Consider the following 19,505-nt stretch of genomic DNA (forward strand, 5'->3'; position numbering starts at 1 on the left):
TGTATATATATTACCAATTAACCAGGTATCTGGCATAGTACCTGTATCAAAAATCAGGTTAAATAACTTTTCATAAACATCTACAAATTTCACTTTTCTACTCATTAACAACATCATCTTCACCACAAGCTTTGTTATTTTTTTAAGCTTTTTAATACATTTAAAAATTTCCTTCCTTTCTATATATTTATTTAAATCGTAGCTAATCTGAACTAATTCATCATTTTGATCATTTGCAAACAAGGGAGTGGAATCCTCATTATTTTCAGGGGATCACTATTTAAATCTTCGAAATATTCATAAAGGGACTCAATACTGATATTTGGTTGTCTCTTTCTCCTTCCCTGATTAAGTACTTTCCAATATTCCTTAGGATTTTGTGGTCTCATTCGCTGAAGTTTTCTGGCCATGTCACCTCTATATTGCTGACAGTTATCAAGAGTCTTCTTATATAACTTTTCAGCATATCTTAACTTTCCCTTGTTTGCCAATGATCTTGACGTTTTAAATCTATGTCTAAATTTTCTATAATTTGTTCTTGCAAATTTGCAGTCTATATTGAACCAAGGCTTATCATTCACGGTACATCTATGGTTTGCCTTGTTAGTATGTCGAGGTATATAAGTCCCAAAAGTGTGCGTTGCACTGCTGATGAATACATCGCATATCTTTCCTACAAGATCATTTGAAATATTCTAGTTAATATTCTCTCTCGGTAATTCTAAAATTTGCGTGATTTCATTCAGCTTAGCCTGATCTATATTTCATAAATTTTCTTTATTTTCATTCCATTTCTTAGCGTTCACTGTTTCGTGTGACAGATCTTGTACATTTGTAACTTTCACTACTTTGTCTTTCTTACTATTATACATACCCATGGTAATACTCATAGGACAATGCACATCTGAAATTAGATTCGAAAACTCTAGAACTTTGAAATTAAGAAAACTACTAAATAAATCAACAGAACTGATGCAATAGTCAAAAAAGCTCACATTTTTACAAGTAAATTTACCCTCTGGATCACCATTCACCCTCCATTAAATATAAACTTGTTGTTAGATTTATAAAAATCAAGTAACTGTGTGCCAAATCTGTTTTTGCCTTTATCACTATTAATCCTATCTCTGGGGATATTAAGCTCGTCTAAAAGAAACATGTAATCATCTACGTATTCTGAAAAATCGTTCAACGGATCCTTATGTTCAAATTTGAAATAATCTAATTCATCTGAGGTTCTTGCATTGAAATCTCCTAATAAAGAGATATACTTATACCTGTAAGAGAGGGTCAAAATTCATTTTCTATTTGACATATTGCATCAACGGAAGTATACCTTGTATATTCTGGAGGAATATACACTATACCAAAAACTGCATCGCTATCTTTATTTACAAGTTTTGCATTTACTCTAAACCGTAAAACATATTTACAATCAGTCTCAATGCATTCAGTACAATCTATCTTATTCTATCTTATATCCCAACAATATACCACTAGATTTAACTTCCGCAAATTTTTGTCTATTTTTCATGTAAACAATATATCCCGATAATTCAATACTGTCAATACTATCTGTTTTTGTCTCAACAAGTCCGATAATGTCATGATGATTAACCAAATCTAAAAATTCTGGATAGTTCGACCGTTTTTTTTTTACCCCGCAACAATTCAGCATTAGAATATTTAATTCGTTATGAGAAGGTTGATCATTTGTACAGGAAAATGAAATATTTACATCAGTATCACTATTACTACTACAGTCTACATCAATATTGCTATTGCTAGTATTGTAATCTTCATCAGTATCATTTACATTATTAGAGCTATGTATAGTTACAATGACATTATGTTCTGTATCAGGAACGGCTGTATTGTCGCTTCTGTCTGTGTTCTCTCCATGGCATTCCTAGCTCCGCGGAGACGTGGTGTGACGTGCTCTCATTCCTGGTCTAGCTCTACTGGGTGTAATCTCGTCTACAGTTCTACCTTGATGGTCATTTCGTGAATCACCAGCTGGGCTGCGAGCAGCTTGTTTATTGGGTTTGTTTATTGGCGAAAATAACATAGAGTTAAATTTGATTTATTATAAATACCTATAAAATTGACCTTTCTGCATTTGAACCTAAATGGGGTATGCCGATGGGACTATTTTACTGCGGCGGTGTAAGATAATTGCAGATGCTATCATAATCTGGAAACCTGACTCAATATCCTAGGCGGCCTTGCAGTTGCGTTGCATATTTAGTTCATATATTAGATGTACCTATAAAATGGACTTAACTATCTGCATTTGGACCTAGATGGGTGTGCTAATGAGACTATTTTACTGCGATAGTGTAAGATAATTGCAGATGCTAACAGGCATTTTAAATCTAAAGGCTATGGCGATTGCTATATTAAATCTGATCTTTGCTGAAAATTGATAATGATTCGACCCTGTCGACACCAGTGACACGCTATCATCATGTAAGTGAGGTGTCAAAGCTATCTCGGACTCGACTTTTAACTCATCACAATTTTAGGGGCAGGTCGACCCCACGCCTGTTTTCTTTAAGGTTGTTTCATCAACAGACTAAATACAGCAGTATATAACACAGTTGTTACCTATCAAATAGCACACAATTGAATGGCGTAACGATACATTTGATACTTGTCCATTAATATTTAATAGTCTGACTATTGTATGGTATCAAATGCATTGAATAACAAACAAACAAACAAACAAAAATAGATAAAAATAGATACAAACATAATAGATCAGTACTTAACATCCTTTGAGGGACTAAAAATAAAATATTTCCTGTAATTAATTAATCCGATTTAATTCACAACGTCGATTATATTGATTTGGTTAATGCAGACATACTATTTAGGCCGAATTCTAGTAATCCGATACCATCTCGGTTGAAATATACTTGTTCTGAAAGTGTATGATGGCATGTATAGGACCAGCATAATGATTCCTTAATGGATGAGAGCTGATTGTATTGGATTTCTTAGACATATTCATGTAAACAAAACATCAACGCTGGAGCAGGAAAGGAGGTATGTTATCTGTATTTCCATATTGGTATGGAATGGTAGGAATATATGCAACATCAACTGATTAACATTTTCTAGAACAATTTTTAAACTGGTTAGGTCATGGCGCGCAGAGTATTGATTTTATTTCAAAAAACATGGCATTTAGGTTCAATAATTTAGTTGGATACAGATTATATATATTTTTTTTTAATCAATAGTTATTTCCAATTCTTTTGTTAATTTTCATACTAATGAATGATTCATTTGTTGTGATCCGTCTGGTAAAGCTCGGAATCTAACGAATTAATTTGTCTCCAATATCTGTCATGAAGAATGACACTAGTATGTAACCTTAAATTCCAAAGAACAAGAAAATAGCATTGACTACTTTTCCTTAATTTTTGTTCGTGTCATTTACTGTTGATACATACACATGAATTTGGAGACTGTAGATGCAGCTTATCAATTGTTCTATTCAGTCAATGATATCTAATTTTATTGTTCCATGCAGTGACAGAATGGAACAAATGATAATAAGATTGTAGTAACATTGTGATACGCTCATACTGTTTGTCAATCAGTTTGTTTATTTTGCAGTAATTTCTGAGTAATGCCAATGTATGTTACTACTCATCCAAATGTTTTACGCTTGGTATATTATTGTACAAGTCACGTGGTACAAGCCAACGTCACTTACGTCTCTATCAGTTTTAAGTTTAGATAATAAATCTTGTCATGCAATTATAATAGTCGGATATTATAATTCCATGGTCATAATATATAATTTCTCAATTTTACAGTAATTACAGATATTCCATGTTCAGCAGTAACGTTAAGAGGTCGACCATTTGAATTGAAAGACTGTGTTTACACGGAACCCTTTGAACATCAAAATTTTCGTTGATCGTTTCAAGTCACTCTGCTCCGACAATTTGGCTTTTTGGTGGTTATTTAAGTTGTAAAAGTGACAAATAAAAAGGTAACATTAAAAGGGAAAGTAAATCTAATTCGAAAAAAAGATAAGATACCCATCTATGACATCATATTTTAAACAATGAAGTTGACTAGAAGTTAACAATTTATCATTCACCCTAATACAGCTGTAATACCAACGTCATGATAAAATTAAATATTAACCCAGTTTGTTTTGTGATATGATATATGTATATATATATTGACAAGGATATGGATGATTTATTATTTCAGAGGTACGAAGCTCCTTAAAGATATCGTCGAGAAACAGACGGTTCTAATGAGTAAGTATTACTAGATAATACTTCAGACTTTTAATCATTCCAGCAATTTGTATGGATTTAATCTCCAGCACTTAAGTTAAACTGATTTCAATTTTTAGAAGTTGAATTTTCAGCTAGTTGATATTCTTTTAATCGATAAGTAGATTTGGCCATTTTTCGTTTGGATCTTTTAAAAAAAATATATTATTGAAAAATAGGTGGACTGTTTATTATAAACATTTCCTTATTACGGTTAGTATACTATGTCAACAACGGACTGTACATCAGGTACATCTTTTTTTAAAGATGTTCTCCATCTGAAAAGTGTTTTGCGATTACATTACGTCCAAAAAAGACTGAGCCATTCTCCATTAAGTTGAACAATCGTTGATATCCTTATTTTCGTCTTGGGGGACAATGTCATTAAAGGCGATTTGGCCAACGGGATACGTTTCGGCCAAGAAAACATAAATATTGCTGTATAATTATAAATCCTTTTCCATTCGCCAGACATGCTCACAACGGTGAACTAGAAGTAGGAATAATGATGTCCAACACTAACCAATCAATAAAATGACTGTAAATTCCTCCACGTACACGAAATTTACGAATCTTTAAATTTTACAAGATTCTTAAAGCTTACACGAAGCCTTGTGAACAAGACACTTTTTACAAGTGATTTGAGAATGCATCATGATTAGTTAAGGTTTAAGCGATCTCTAAACGCTTTGATACGAATGAAGGTGATGCATTTAGGATGAAAGAAATCGGTCACGAAATAAATTTGCGTTTGATCAACGAATTTGAGTATGAATTTCTGCCCAAAAATATGTTCAACTATTGATTCTTTGATCTTTGAATTTTTTTACTGATGAACATTGAATTGGTCAAAAATAACTCAAACATTCCTGGCTATGAAAATGAGAAACACTAATCAATCAAAATAAATTTCTTAATCATCCCGAGCTTTAGCGATAAGAGTTTGATAAACGTAGCTTTACCATTCAATTTGTGAGCGATTAGTTACGTTAATTTCTTTGTTCTTAGTAACTTTGGTCATGTCGAAACTTAAGAAACGGAAATTACTACTTCTGAAAAGTGTATGATACACCTTAACTGTTTACCTGTCGGTCCGTCTGTCCAAACTTCTTGTAACCGCTCAAGAGATATTTTTAGATATGCATGAATAGTATAGGGAGGTTAAGCATCATATATAGTTGTGTGTTAAGGAAAATAACTATTGTATGTGGAAGGACTTGATGGCTTTACGTTTGAAGCGCATAAGGGTATTCTCTTTATGAGCTTGTTCGCAGTATTTCTAGTTGGTGTTAACGATTTTCTTTTTGTTGTCGCTTCGATATCATGTAATATCAGCATCCTATCTCTTTGCAGTTTTGTTAGTATCAAGTTAGTTTGCTTGGATCAAAAGGTCCAGGCGAGCTGATGTCATCACATTGCGCCTGTCGCAAAATTTTCTTCACTGAAACCATGGATCAGACGAAGTCCAATTATCGACAAAAATATCTTTAAAAAATATAATTTCAAAATAGTAAAATAGTAACCATTGTTTTCGAAAATTATCGCTGTTGCTAGAAACAGAACTTGGGATCTTAACACCAGAAGAGAAAGAAAAAAAAACAATCTGAAACCATACTGTAGATGCCATAAGTTTTACAATTTGCTTTGCATGTGTTTTAAACCTTAGTATGATTATTTGGCATAATTCTTTCAATATTGACAATTTTGAAGGTTTTAGGCTTGTATTTAAAAATAAATTTATGATATTACATGCATCATTAGAGCTACAATAGTTAAAATATTGTCCTTTTTATGCCGAAATTGACAATTTTCTCCATTTTGCCTTATGACTTGAAGAGTAAGATGTGCAGAATCATCGAGATTGTGTTGTTTATTCATTTACTCCTTTTTGTATTTATTAATGAAATAAATTAATTTATAATACTGCAAACATGGAAACTGTGCAGAATGATTACGATAGTTATTCAGCAGAACCAATATAATTCGGCAACTATTGCCGTTTTCATTTCAACTTGGACAATTTTTATCATTGTAAGGCAGAAAAATGACATTCAGTTAAATCATGTTGAATCATGATAGCTACAGCTGCTTTATTTGATCTGAATTAATCCATTATCACTTTTACTGTATGGAGTAAACATAAGAGTCCCAGGTGAGCCTATTTTCTTCTTTGTTTCCTTCGAAATGATCTTTATATGGATTCTTCTCCTTGGTATTTAAAAAAAAACTGTTTGATTTTAATTACTCTTTTAATGTAAGTTGCCTTTATTTCACTTTGGCTATGCCTGTAATAACATTATTTGTTGAAATTAGCTGCTAAATTAGATACTTCGATGAAAGCTAATATTGAAATCATTTTATTATTATAATTTACTATTTTAGCCAATTGGCTGGTAAAATCGACGAAGATATCAAGGCATTTGTCATGAGACGACAGTACTCCCAGCCTACGACACGGGGCAATACTGGAGGTGTGATATGTGCTTTAGGACTACCTCTCTCCGTAGTGGGAGTTATTATTACAGCTGTCGGGTACACAGAAGTAGAGGGGAAAGACCATATATGGTACTTTGAGATATTGGGCCCAGGATTACTCGGACTTGCATTTCTGGCGTTTGTTTGTGGATTTTTTTTGAGAGGTGTTATCGATATTCGTTATCTCTGTTGCTTCCCATGCTTTAGACCTAAACAGAGGTCGGAGATTTTGAATCTCGATGAGTTGGAAGAATTCACTTCCGCCCAAAGAGTTGAACTAATAGATAGAAGCTGTCCAGTGTTATCACATAATGGTATTGGGCAGCCAGTAAATTAAATTCAAAATAGTGTCGAGCTTCCGAAGTGGTTTAAAACAAAGAATCGAGCACATCTTCATCGAATTTAAAGAGAAAGAAAATATTTTTGCAATGCAGATGGAAACTTGAATTTGATAACATATCGGCAGCGAGGGCTTACGAGTACTTGTTTCGGGATAAAAGAGAAATGAAATGAAAAAAGGACGTTCAATAACGATTCTGAGTTACCTCGCTTTATTCGTGGTGTGTTGGTTCTTTTCGCTTCAGTGATCCCAAGGCAGGTTTATTTTATTTTTAGTCAACATTTAAATATTTATCAAAATAAATATATGCTACTAAGCGTAAAACATGGCTGCCTTGTATTTAATTGTTACCCTAATTCCAAGCTGGTAAGTAGTGTTAGATAGCTTGTCATGATTGTCGGCGATTTGTGTACCGTATACCAAGTAGCGAGAGGGCATTGTGTTGAGTTTTAAGTAGAACTACTAGCAGCAACATTTTAATTAGTCCTCTTGATATACACAAGCACGTGCCCCCATTTACTAGTAGGATTATTGACAACCATTGTTAGTAGCCGTAACCTCTTGAATTTTCTACAGTTGACAATACTATAATACACATATGCACGTTTTATTTCCTTTCCTCAGTTTTCCATTGTCCAGTTTCCCATTATATTCTCCCATATTCTAAAAAAACGATAGGTACTTGATGTCACTCAATACCTAAACCTTAAAAAATTATCAGCCTTTCAAATACACTTATTTAAAATAAAAAAAAACAAGTTCATGCGTGTTTTCTGAATCATTCAGTTTACCTACGTCGACCACCCAAATAGAGTTGTACATATTTCTGACTGGTTTTCCATATTACATTGTCTTGATATCAGATTGGTTGAGTGATATTTTAAAATTAAAAATAATTCACGCAACGTTCCTTAAAAGATCGAACACCTAAAGAAATGAAGCATTCTAGAGTAAGTTAAAATTATAAGATTTCCTTTTGTTTACAACACAATCGATTTTATGTTGTATTTACCTCAATATGTGTTGATTTGGTTTCTTTTGATGGAATTGTTTTATGAATTATTAATTTCTTGGTCAGGTAAATTGATTAACGGAAGAGTTATTAAAGAAAGCGAAGAGAATTATCCATATCAAAATGGCATCGGAAGAGGAGAAGAAAAAGTATTGGTGTGATCAGATCAAAACAATGATGGGGCCGTGTCTTATAACATTCGCAATACCATTGATGGTTCCGGGTATTACTTTAACACTTGTTGCATTTGGCAATGATAACACGTTTCCAAAATACGGAGCTTTACATATAATTGGCATACTTATTCTTGGACTATCAATTCTATTCCTTATGACGGGTTGTATTCTACGTTTTTATTGGAGACCGTTTATAACTCCGGATTTGGAAATGCATTTGTCTCCAAGAGGTTCTTTTAGAAGTGTACATACTAGCAGGAATAGTTCAAAAAAATTGAGAAATGATAGATCAAATGACCCAAATCTACCCCCAAATCAAGCTAGCAATTCGACTATAAATAGGGCTAGACTTGATAATATACCCCATCGTAACCCAGCAGACCGACAAATTCGTAATATAAAAGATGTAACAAAATCTGAATCCGAAACAGAAGGAACTGGAAGTGAATCGGAAAGGACGTCCTTGACATGCAACGAACATAGAAAATTTGATATTCTTGCTTCTCCTCGAAGTCGTAACATGGTACCTGTACAGTCCGAATCATTTGATGTTGACCCTAATGATTCTGCTTTGGATTTTTATGAGGGTAATGAATCATTTGAGGCACTACAAGAATTCAGGAAGAGGAGAAAGAAAGGACGCAAGGGAACCAAAGATCGTGAAAAGAAACAAGACATTGACAGAGTACAAACCGAAATAGACCAGTCATATGGGAGTCACGGAGCCGAGGATGGAAATATTCAGGCGAGTACCAACGAAGATGCAAAAAGGAGGAGAAAAAGGAAAGATAAATCTCCATCAAAAGTCAAACACACGGATACAAATACATCATCACAATATGAGGATGAAATTGGAAAGTAAGTATACAAATTAGGAACTTTCCACATCAAATGGTAGAATACTGGACAGAGTAAGATATGTTTAACGTGTTACTCTTGTAATGGTATATAAAAATCAAAGCGCCGTTGGCGCTGAACCTCGGAAGTCACGAGATATTTACTTTTAGAAATGCAAATCATAATCCGCTGATGTTGAAATCACTTTTAATGTGTGGAATGACTTCTAAACTACAGTTAAATGACTTTTATACTAATGTGAAATAAATTGATTTGAGATAAAAACTGTAATCTGATTGGTTAAAATAATTCTGTTATATCTCAGTGGATAAACAAAATATTAACATGCCCCTATTCAGTTAAATTCAGAGCTACTTTTCTCATGTTTAAAGATAAAAATATGTTTTAAAATTAATTTATAAGAATTGGCAATAATAAAAATGTTGTATATTGAAAAATAACACTTCACACAATAAACAATATGCACATGAAAAATTAATGTTATTTTTCAATAGACAAAATTTTTATTATTGCCAATTTTTAAATAACTTTTACGCTACTGTGCCAATATTAATTGTTATTATAATGGCAAAACTGAAATATACACCCTTTTAACAACGACGCAAGTATAATGTTCAATGAAAATACAGAGTCCATGTCCTGAAGCTCATGACTACACACTCCTTCAGGCTTGAGTAACAATATTTTTATTTAAACATGCTAAAAATTTACAGAGTTTACTCTACAGTGATTGCTTAGTACACGACATTAACTGTGAGAATTTAAGTATTTTACATATTTGATAATAATACTTTAGTGTAAATTTCTTTCTTTGCTCAAGAAATGCTGGGCATTCAATAATAAAATGGTATTCATCACCAATGTTCCTCGTATTGCAGAAATTACAAGTTCTGTTTTCTCCATCAACATTCTGCCAACGTTCAATTTCGATGGGTATATAATGGTTTGTAGTTCCGAATTTACAAAATTTGATTGCATCTTGTGTTTTCAAAATTTCAAAATAATCTTCCAACTAAAAGTAGGTTTAAAAAATTCTATAGTTAATTGCTTTACTCGACTCGAAAAGAGTTGCGTACCAATTTTGTATATATTGTTCTTGCAGTCGCTGTTTCAAAGTACATTTTAGGTTTTGAATATCAAAATTTATCTCGTTTTCCCATACATATGAAAATCCTGTTTCACCAAACAGTTTCTTTACATACTGCAACCAAATAAAACTATTATTATTATATCGATCATACAGTTTCCTACATAATTTGTACAAAACAGCTGGCATTTTGGATTGTTTACTATTCTTTAGCCAAATCCAAAAAGAGGTAATCCTAATCTTAATGTCAATAACCAGAGGAAATCTGCCAATTTCTCCATAAACCATATATAGTTCGATGTTGATTTCAAGTTTAGGAGTAACTTACAAAATTTTAGGTGAACTTTTTCAAGTATATATGATTTTGTTTTCATAACCCCACACATTCAAACAATACAGATGATTCAAAATTTCATTTAAATTTCGCTTTCATTTTTTTTTGTTTCATTTCATTTCATTTTTATTTTGTTTCTCAATGTGTAATCTTGACAACCTATTTTTAGGGTTAAGCGTAGCCAATCTCGTGGAATCCACATATGTATAACAAAGGCATTGATAAAATATAGTTCAAACGTCTATATATGTATTTGAATTTTTCTTTGACAACCATTTATGGAAAGTACAATTTCAACCGTATACTCTAAAAACGGGTACTGTATTTATACGAAATTATCAGTATGATACATGTTAATATTCATCCGCCACATCTCTTTCGCGGTGGAGGTACTTATCCGGTGGTTGTCCTTTTGATTGACATCCTTAGAAGTCACATGACTTCAGAGTGAAAAAGCTGGACACTGTCCTGGAGAGAAACAATAAACTTTTAAAGCATTTTATAGACATTGACAGATATATATTTTAGTAAGCTGCAACTTTGTCATAAGCTTTATCTTTTTTTTGTGATTACTGGACAAAGTATAACCCTTTTCTCGCCCCTGACCACAAATCTCATATTTTTTCTGTGTCTACTAAACGAGTTTAAGTTTATACTACAAAAGCCGCGTGATTTTTTTATTCGAAGAAATGTTGTTTTTTTTTTTTTTAAATACGGAAGCTTATTAGGGACATCGCAGAGTTTTTTTTTTTTGTTATCTAATATTAAATAATTGTTATATAAAGTTAGTAAATTGTGTAACAAATTAATGAATTGTTTTAACAACAGTTGTTAAAAATTTCATTTGTAAGAAACTCATCGCGCGTGGCTGTTGATGTCGGGATTATTGGAAAGGAAAAAGACGAGTTAGTAGAAATAAAAAATGTGTCTGATAAAATAGGTGGACGGTCGCATGTGGCTATAACCACTGTTGCTAAAAATAGAACATAGACTAAAAATTGTTGTTCTGGCAAATAAAACAGTTTTAGAGATAGCTTGTCTGACAGTTCTACAGGAGCTGACTCAAGATCAGTTCTACTACAGCCAGCTCTGCTAGAATTGTCAGAAAAGTCGGCTCTGCTAGACTGTCAGAAGAGTCGACTCTGCTAGAAATGTCAGAAGAGTCGACTCTACTAGAACTGTACTGTCAGAAGAGTCGCAGCTTTGCCAGAACTGTCAGAAGAGTCGGCTCTGCTAGAACTGTCAGAAGAGTCGGCTCTGCCAGAACTGTTAAAAGAGTCGGCTTTGCCAAAACTGTCAGAAGAGTCGGCTCTGCTAGAACTGTCAGAAGAGTAAGCCCTGCCAAAACTGTTAGGATAGTCAGCTCAACGAGATCTACACAAGTGGCATGAATTCGATGCAAATTTACTTACCACGCATTTTGTCACCGGAAATATATGTTTGCACTATAATTGCATTTCAAACCTACGATGAAGCTCTTGCATTCTCCATGATTGCACGAACTCCACAGTTTAATGTTTCCGACATCAACAAGTGTCTTACAAATAAAATGTTTAACTGTTTTGTTTTTCAATTGCTGGAAATAAATGACCTTGGGTCGGTTTACGATGCGAAGCGGTGAATGTTGCAGCGTAAACAGACCCAAAGTCGTTTATATCCCATAATTAATCACACTTTATTGTTTTTATAATGTGTAATCAATTTTTTTTAAATGTGAATAAAAACTGTCAACTGTCAGCCGATTGCGCCAGTTGTAATTTACATGCATTTGGATAAAATGATAATTCTCGTAATTTTTTAAAACAATTAAATTTGTTATAACACTTTACTACTAGCAACTTGTTATAACAACTAATTTACTTGTAATAACCAGGGAGTGTAATATGAAGCCCCTGTTATAACACTCTCGACCTTATTTGTACAAAATTACCAGCTTATAACAATTTATTAATTTGTTATAACACATTAAAAAAACTCTGTTAGGTCGTATATGCTTGACTAATTTTGGTAACGACCCTATCTTAACTTTAACTTATTTAACAAAAAGGAGAGAAAAATACATTTTAAAAAGATTTATTCACCTCTGACAGAAGTACACTATCCTATGGTATTAACTGCGGGGTAGCCTTTGAGCATGACCGATATACACTTCCGCGAGAAAGATTCTTTTTGTTTTACCCTGGCCTTACCTCGCGGAAGTATGTCACACATGATTATCAACTACATTGCAGTGTATAGATATAGTTTTTGTAACAAAAAATATTGTCTTATCTTTTAGATCGGAGGAAACAATTCAACAATCTCCCAGCAAAAAGATACGAAAGAAGAAAAGAAAAAAACTAATACCCTCGACGAGCAAAAAAGAAAACAACGCAATCGGAAATACCTTGACTAGTCCGAAAATAATAACGAACCAGAACGAGTTGAATGACTCCGACCAATCGTCGGTCAGTATTGGGTCAGCTGATTCAGTCTTGGCACAGTATACATCGAGGTCAAAGAAAGGGGACTTGTAATTATTTTCATAAGTTGATCATAGCTGGCTGTGATAAATGTATATGTATAAGTACGAAATGGAATTAATTTCAGGGTAGCGGAGATACTGAGTCTATCAATATATCTGGTGGCATTAAACGAAAAAAAAAAAAAAAAAAAAAAAAAAAAAAAAAAAAAAAAAAAACAGTTTCCAACACTTTGAAACGAAAAATTTGAAAAAAGATGTATCTGTTAGGTACTTTCATTTGGGTTTGTAAGTCTAGTTCTAGTTTCGTCTTCCATACCGGAATTTTCGATGTAGAACGTATTGAAATCCGAAGAACGATCTATGTTTACAATGCAAAATCTTTTACTTATTGCCTTCTTAACATTTTTATCATGTAGAATAATTTTGTTGTCATTTTTTGTCATTATTTCATGAGAAAAGTATGTTTGGGTTTTAATACTTGTCTGAACACCCTGTAAATGCCATTACCATGCATTTGAATGGTAGACTTGGACCCATTGACATGACACGGTCGGCATTCCGATGGGAACAAATTGTGCTCCTTTACTTGCTGACATATTCCTTCACTCTTATGAGGCTGACTTTATAGCTGATCTGATCAGAAGAAAGAATATCGTTTGGCTAGATCCTTCAATCTCAGTTTCCACTATATAGATGACGTATTATCTTTAAACAATCCTAATTTCGGGGATTTGATACATCGCATCTACCCAAAAGAACTTGAGATAAAGGATACTACAGACACAGTGAAGTCAGCCTCATATCTTGACCTACACTTAGAAATCGATGGTAAAGGAAAACTATTGACCAAACTTTACGACAAACGTGATGACTTTTCATTCAGAATTATCAACTTTCCTTTCATCTGTGGCAACATACCTTCGGCTCCTGCGCATGGAGTGTTTATATCGCGGCTCATACGTTATGCCAGAGCTTGTCGAAACTACGCAGACTTTTTGTATCGCGCTAGAACTCCAACAAATAGGCTTCTGGAACAAGGTTGCTACAAGATTGAAGTCATCACTACAGAAGTTTTATGGTCGTTATCATGAACTCGTGGATCGTTATGGTGTATCCATCAGCACCATGAGAACTGATTTATTCAACGGGTCATAGTTTTCCTTCCCTCGTTTGTCTACCCCGGACTTGACTTTTTATGAGCAACTCGACGGGTGTTTCTAGAAAAGCAGAGGACGCTTACCCTACCGGTGCACCTGGTCCATGCTCCCAGTTTTTAGTGGAGTCCGAGTTGCTCATTGACTTTTGTTACTTTGTATGTATGATTTTAGTTACTTTATGTTCTTTGTTGTGTATGTCTGTTTTCCATGTCTGGTCTTTGTCCCTGGATTACATTCTTTTGATTACCGCTATAACCGTGGTTCCCTTGATTACTCTTTCATGGAGTCATGTGACGAGACTTGCATACCCTTTTGGGACCAAAGCTTGGACGATACGAAAAATTGTACATAACACGGTAAGTATGTTAATTGACCATTTTGCTGGGACACGTCGATTTTTTTTTATCTTTGAAGTAATTTGTGGATGATGAACACGTGAGAATCGCTACAACTTCCTTGGACAAACCAACTTGGTAAGGATATCCTCAATGTATGTGACAATTAAGAAACATGTTTAAGGCGTATCTCTTTATCAGTAATATTGTTACAAAAGAGCAACATCCGCCACTTACAGCTTTCTGTAAATTTATAAAATAATTGCCTTTCCTATCTTAGAATGTGAGTAATACAATCGGAGCTATATATTTACCAAGATTGATTAGGTTCTTAGACAGCCAGGGTGAGGTTAATTATCGAGTTCAGGTTGAATTTCGGGTCAACTCGAGATGAAACTTTTTTGTAGTGTATAATTGGATCAGAAACATAGAATATGTTTTCTTTTTTAGTGGGTGTTTGGCGTAATCATTGTGGTACACGTACAAGTATCAAAATCCTCCCTAAAATTCCCCTTACCCACCCCTATAATATTGCGACTGCATAACGCTAACTCGAACTTCAAGTCAAATTGTAACTCGATAAATGACTCAAAAAATAGTTTATCTGGTTGACAAGAAACTAAACTCGAATAACTGGAACTCGATGACTAGCCGCAACTAACATAACCAATAGAACAGGGTCTGTGCATGATTTACATTTCCTAAAATATGGTGCATGTGGTCTCTATGAATTTTGTCAACAGTTGTTTTCATTCTTTCCAATATAACTTTTTTGAAGTCGTTTTGTGGTGTTGACTGTAACATACTTGTTGTGTATTTAGCTTTTTATTTAAGACATTTTAGGTTCGTAAGCTCTGTACAACAACAGAGTTCAATAATACGTCTGTTCACTAAGACTACATTTACTAAAACTATCAGAACAAAGTGACATTGCATGCTGAAGTAAGGAGGGTAGATAATTAATCTTTATTGCTTGTCTAGAAATATATGAAGAACTGTTATTACTTTACAATCTACAATTAATGGTAGGTTAACACCATCCTGCAGATAAACTAATTAATCAACTTAATGTCTTTCTTTGAACTGTCCAAACGACTTTAATGATTTGTTTATCATGCCAATACACTATAATACCTCCGTCATCATTGCATAGATAGTACTAAATGGTTAGGTCAATTCTGAAAATTTGGTATCATTTTGTTGAAATAAAGCTATTTTTGAGGCAGTCCGCACAGAAATTTCAAGTGTTTTGTCATAAAAAAGTACATAATTTTCTCATCCTTGGTGTGTGGAGATTCAAGAAATTGATAAGTAATTTAGTGATTATTGTTATAAAATCCAGTAGCCATGGTGACCTACTGAAAAAAAATATTCCCGAGTTTTAATACAAATCGAGGGTGCCTTTCCAAAACCAACAGCCAAATACTATGTTTCATAAAATGTCAGGCACTTAGGCACTAGCACTCCATGGAAGAGATGGGGAAAAGGGTAAAAATAATAAAAACCTTTTCGATTCATTTTCTCCCAATTTAAGTTCCTTAAGTTCGTGCGGAATAATGTATTTTGAAAATCCGACCGCTGATGTTGAGAAGATAACCTAATACGGCCGGGGACTGAAACGTACCGAATACCATTCTTCAATTAAATTACACCTGTTCACCATCACATATCAATCGGAACTACTCGGCCATTTCCGCTACACTAAAAAATAACCTTTTATGCAGAAAGGAGAATTTCTTCTAGTCATACGCGACTCAAAGTAGTTCTATCCACCAGGTGGCACTGTAAAATTTGGTTAGATATCACTAAAAATAAAGAACAATAACTCTGTCAAGAACTGTGGCGCGAAGCAAGGAGCTACGAAAAAAAAGTAATGATAAAATTTTCAGTAAAGCTACAATTTTAGAATCGTAATGTTGCAAGTTAGGACCACCACTTCGGTATCCTTGGTGTTGATGTTTAATCCTATGGATGCTGCATTCTTCTGTAATTTTGTCATTTTGTCTCGCATGTTTTTTCCAGGTGTGACAGTAAGACAAGATCGTCTGCACAATCGAAATATTCTGGATGTGTAAATGAGGTCAATCTAATACCAAGCTTCAATAAGCCCGATCAAGCTAGCGAACAATAAGAAAGCGCGGGAAAACTCCAATTCCTAAAAGCCATAAAAAATAACAAACCCACGACGGACTAGTCATTTTTATGAACATTCTAGATAATTTCGTGATAATTTTTTTTTACAGTATTGTGTTTATGCACGTACTTCTAATGCACTTCAAATTGTTTTATTGAAGCTGAGATTGAAAACTTTTAAAATAAAATTTTGAATGCTATTTCCAGACTTAACATTGACTGGATCTGAAGGGGACAGAAAGTCCAGCCTACTTATTATTTTTTAAATGTAATATTTTCTATGTAAAAAAGGAAGTACGACGTGGTTAGTTAGTCACTATACCAGTTAGTTCACCTCCAAATTTTCAGAGTGCGCATATGAACAGTACTGTTCTACTAAAGTGGGAATCCAAAGTTGGCAAAAAACGTCATGGGGGTAACCTCTCTTCAAGGTGTCAAAAGTTTATAACAGAAGATACAGATTCTAGAGGAAGTATATTCGGTTACACGAGTCAAAACGAGGCTCTTTCATCTCGGTCGTAATAAAATTCCCGAATGTTATTTATAGCTATAGACTATTGAAGGCCATAGCTATTGAATATTGAAGGCCAAATTATTTACAAACAGTTATAACTATCTTACAAAATGATGACAGGTTAAATTCATATGAAAAAGTAACCAAGGAACCAAGGTTATAGCGGTAATCAAAAGAATGCAATTCAGGGACAAAGACCAGACATGGAAAACAGACATACACAACAAAGAACATAAAGTAACTAAAATCATACATACAAAGTAACAAAAGCAAATGAGCAACTCGGACTCCACTAAAAACTGGGAGCATGGACCAGGTGCACCGGTAGGGTAAGCGTCCTCTGCTTTTCTAGAAACACCCGCCGAGTTGCTCATAAAAAGTCAAGTCCGGGGTAGACAAACGGGGAAAGGAAAACTATGACCCGTTGAATAAATCAGTTTTCATAGTGCAGATGGATACACCATAACGATCCACGAGTTCATGATGACGACCATAAAACTTCTGTAGTGATGACTTCAATCTTGTAGCAATATAACCCTGTTCCAGAAGCCTATTTGTTAGAGTTCTAGCGCGATACAAAAAGTCTGCGTAGTTTCGGCAAGCTCTGGCAAAACGTATGAGTTGTGATATGAACACTCCATACGCAGATGCTGAAGAGATGTTGCCACAGATGAAAGGAAAGTTGACAATTTTGAATGAAAAGTCATCACGTTTGTCGTAAAGTTTGGTCAAGATAGGTATTAATATAACGTCAGCATCTGCACCATTTTAAAGGTATTTACTCATATCGAGGTGCGTAGCTACTCCGGATAACCCCTACTACAGTTTTAATTCTTAGTTTTTCTCTTTGGGTTTGTTTATACCTGAAGTGGAGATGTGCATATTTATATCAGGGTTTTGATATTATAGATATTTGCTATTTTGGGGGTGCAGTGTATTATTGCAATATGTTGCATATACATAGCTTTTCTGGATAATTCTTTCTACAGTTTAATGGTGGGAAGTGTCTACTTTGCTGGCTGTTTATCCATAAATTGAAGATGTGTGTATTAATTCATTTGCTCCGAAATGCCAGTTAGACTTATTGCCATCACTTAATGTATGTAGCAGTGATTGTGTAGAATTGAAGCTATCTTTAATTCAGTTTTATCTATCCTTAATTCAGTTTTTTCTATCTTTAATTCAATTAAATATATCTCTAATTTAATTGAACCTATCTTTAAACGAATTGCACCTTCTCCAAAAGAATTAACGAGAAGTTGTAATTATACCTATGTTCAATATATTTAAAAAAAACAGGTTTAATTTAAATACAGTAAGATATAACCCAATTCATTTAAAGTTGGTATTTTAATAATTTATTTGAAGATAGATTGCATTAAATTGTCCCTATCTTTAATAAATTGAACCTATCTTCAAATGTATTGTACAAGTTTTTAATTATTTGAAGATATGTATCATCATTTGAATATATTTAATTTGGCTTTCATTTAAATGCATATAGCTTCTTGCATATGAAAACATTGTTTTTTTTTTCGACATGGAACAGCTGAGTGTAGACTTTCATAGAGAGTTTTATAAGGAATGCTTGCTTGAAAAGCCAGTTCATCTTAGTATCATGAGGAGAGTGGTGGGCTGGGAATGACAAACGAGCACTCATAAACTTCATGATCAGTTTCAGGTACCATTATACATCCTATAAACGAATTAATTTGTTGCCAAAGAATATTCTTTTTCCGTATAAGCCTATATTTGTACCCCACTCGGTCAAAAAGTCTAGATTTTTGTGACTCAATAGTTCGAAAGTCTAAATCATTTAGAAAAATCGGATATATAGAAAGATATAAAGTAGCCAAATGCTTCAGATTTCTAGTGATACCATAAAGTACGGAAACACGGCATTAGAGTAAATTGCAAAATATTTACCCCTACCCAACCAAAACTAAAATTGACATATTTTTTAAATGTTTAAACCCCTGGAATATTTATGCTTCAGTAGAAATGGCTTATTAGTGTTTTCTTATTAGTACTAAGACAATTAATACTTCTGGAGTTCTTTTAATGACTTGTGGTGATTTTCTTTAGTTATAAAATATTGAAAAATGGTGTTTTTTTTCCGATTTTTCAACTGAAGTTGCATAAATTTGACTACAACTTTTTGATCGACAACAAAAATGTCTCCAATTTGGTATCATTCAATAGACACAATTATTTCAATTTTCTTCATCATGAAATAAAAAAAAAACTAGTTCCTTTACCCCTACCCATATAAATCTGGTCTCAGTATCAAACTAAATTATCCTTCACTATATATCATAG

At 33.6% G+C, this 19,505-nt stretch overlaps 1 protein-coding gene across 7 annotated transcripts; it reads left to right on the forward strand.

Annotated features, from left to right (window-relative positions):
• The first annotated feature begins 2,901 nt into the window (after window positions 1-2,901).
• Window positions 2,902-16,880, forward strand: LOC148619263 (uncharacterized). 7 transcript variants are annotated; one of them, XM_088578955.1, is made up of 7 exons: window positions 2,905-3,048; window positions 3,828-4,006; window positions 4,234-4,283; window positions 6,684-7,370; window positions 8,195-9,162; window positions 12,862-13,095; window positions 16,562-16,879. In XM_088578955.1, the coding sequence occupies exons 5-7, from the start codon at window positions 8,252-8,254 to the stop codon at window positions 16,668-16,670; spliced, it is 1,254 nt and encodes a 417-aa protein (XP_088435081.1). In that variant the 5' UTR covers window positions 2,905-3,048; window positions 3,828-4,006; window positions 4,234-4,283; window positions 6,684-7,370; window positions 8,195-8,251; the 3' UTR covers window positions 16,671-16,879. The 7 variants fall into 7 exon arrangements, with proteins under 7 accessions (XP_088435082.1, XP_088435081.1, XP_088435080.1 ...); XM_088578956.1 differs by lacking the exon at window positions 3,828-4,006 and having other exon boundaries at window positions 2,902-3,048; XM_088578954.1 differs by lacking the exons at window positions 2,905-3,048; window positions 3,828-4,006 and having other exon boundaries at window positions 4,144-4,283.
• The last annotated feature ends 2,625 nt before the right edge of the window (window positions 16,881-19,505 follow it).

Source organism: Perna viridis, chromosome 4, assembly GCF_037379345.1.
Source record: "Perna viridis isolate PV_CMFRI_1.1 ecotype Kerala chromosome 4, ASM3737934v1, whole genome shotgun sequence".
Classification (NCBI taxonomy): Eukaryota; Metazoa; Mollusca; class Bivalvia; order Mytilida; family Mytilidae; genus Perna; species Perna viridis.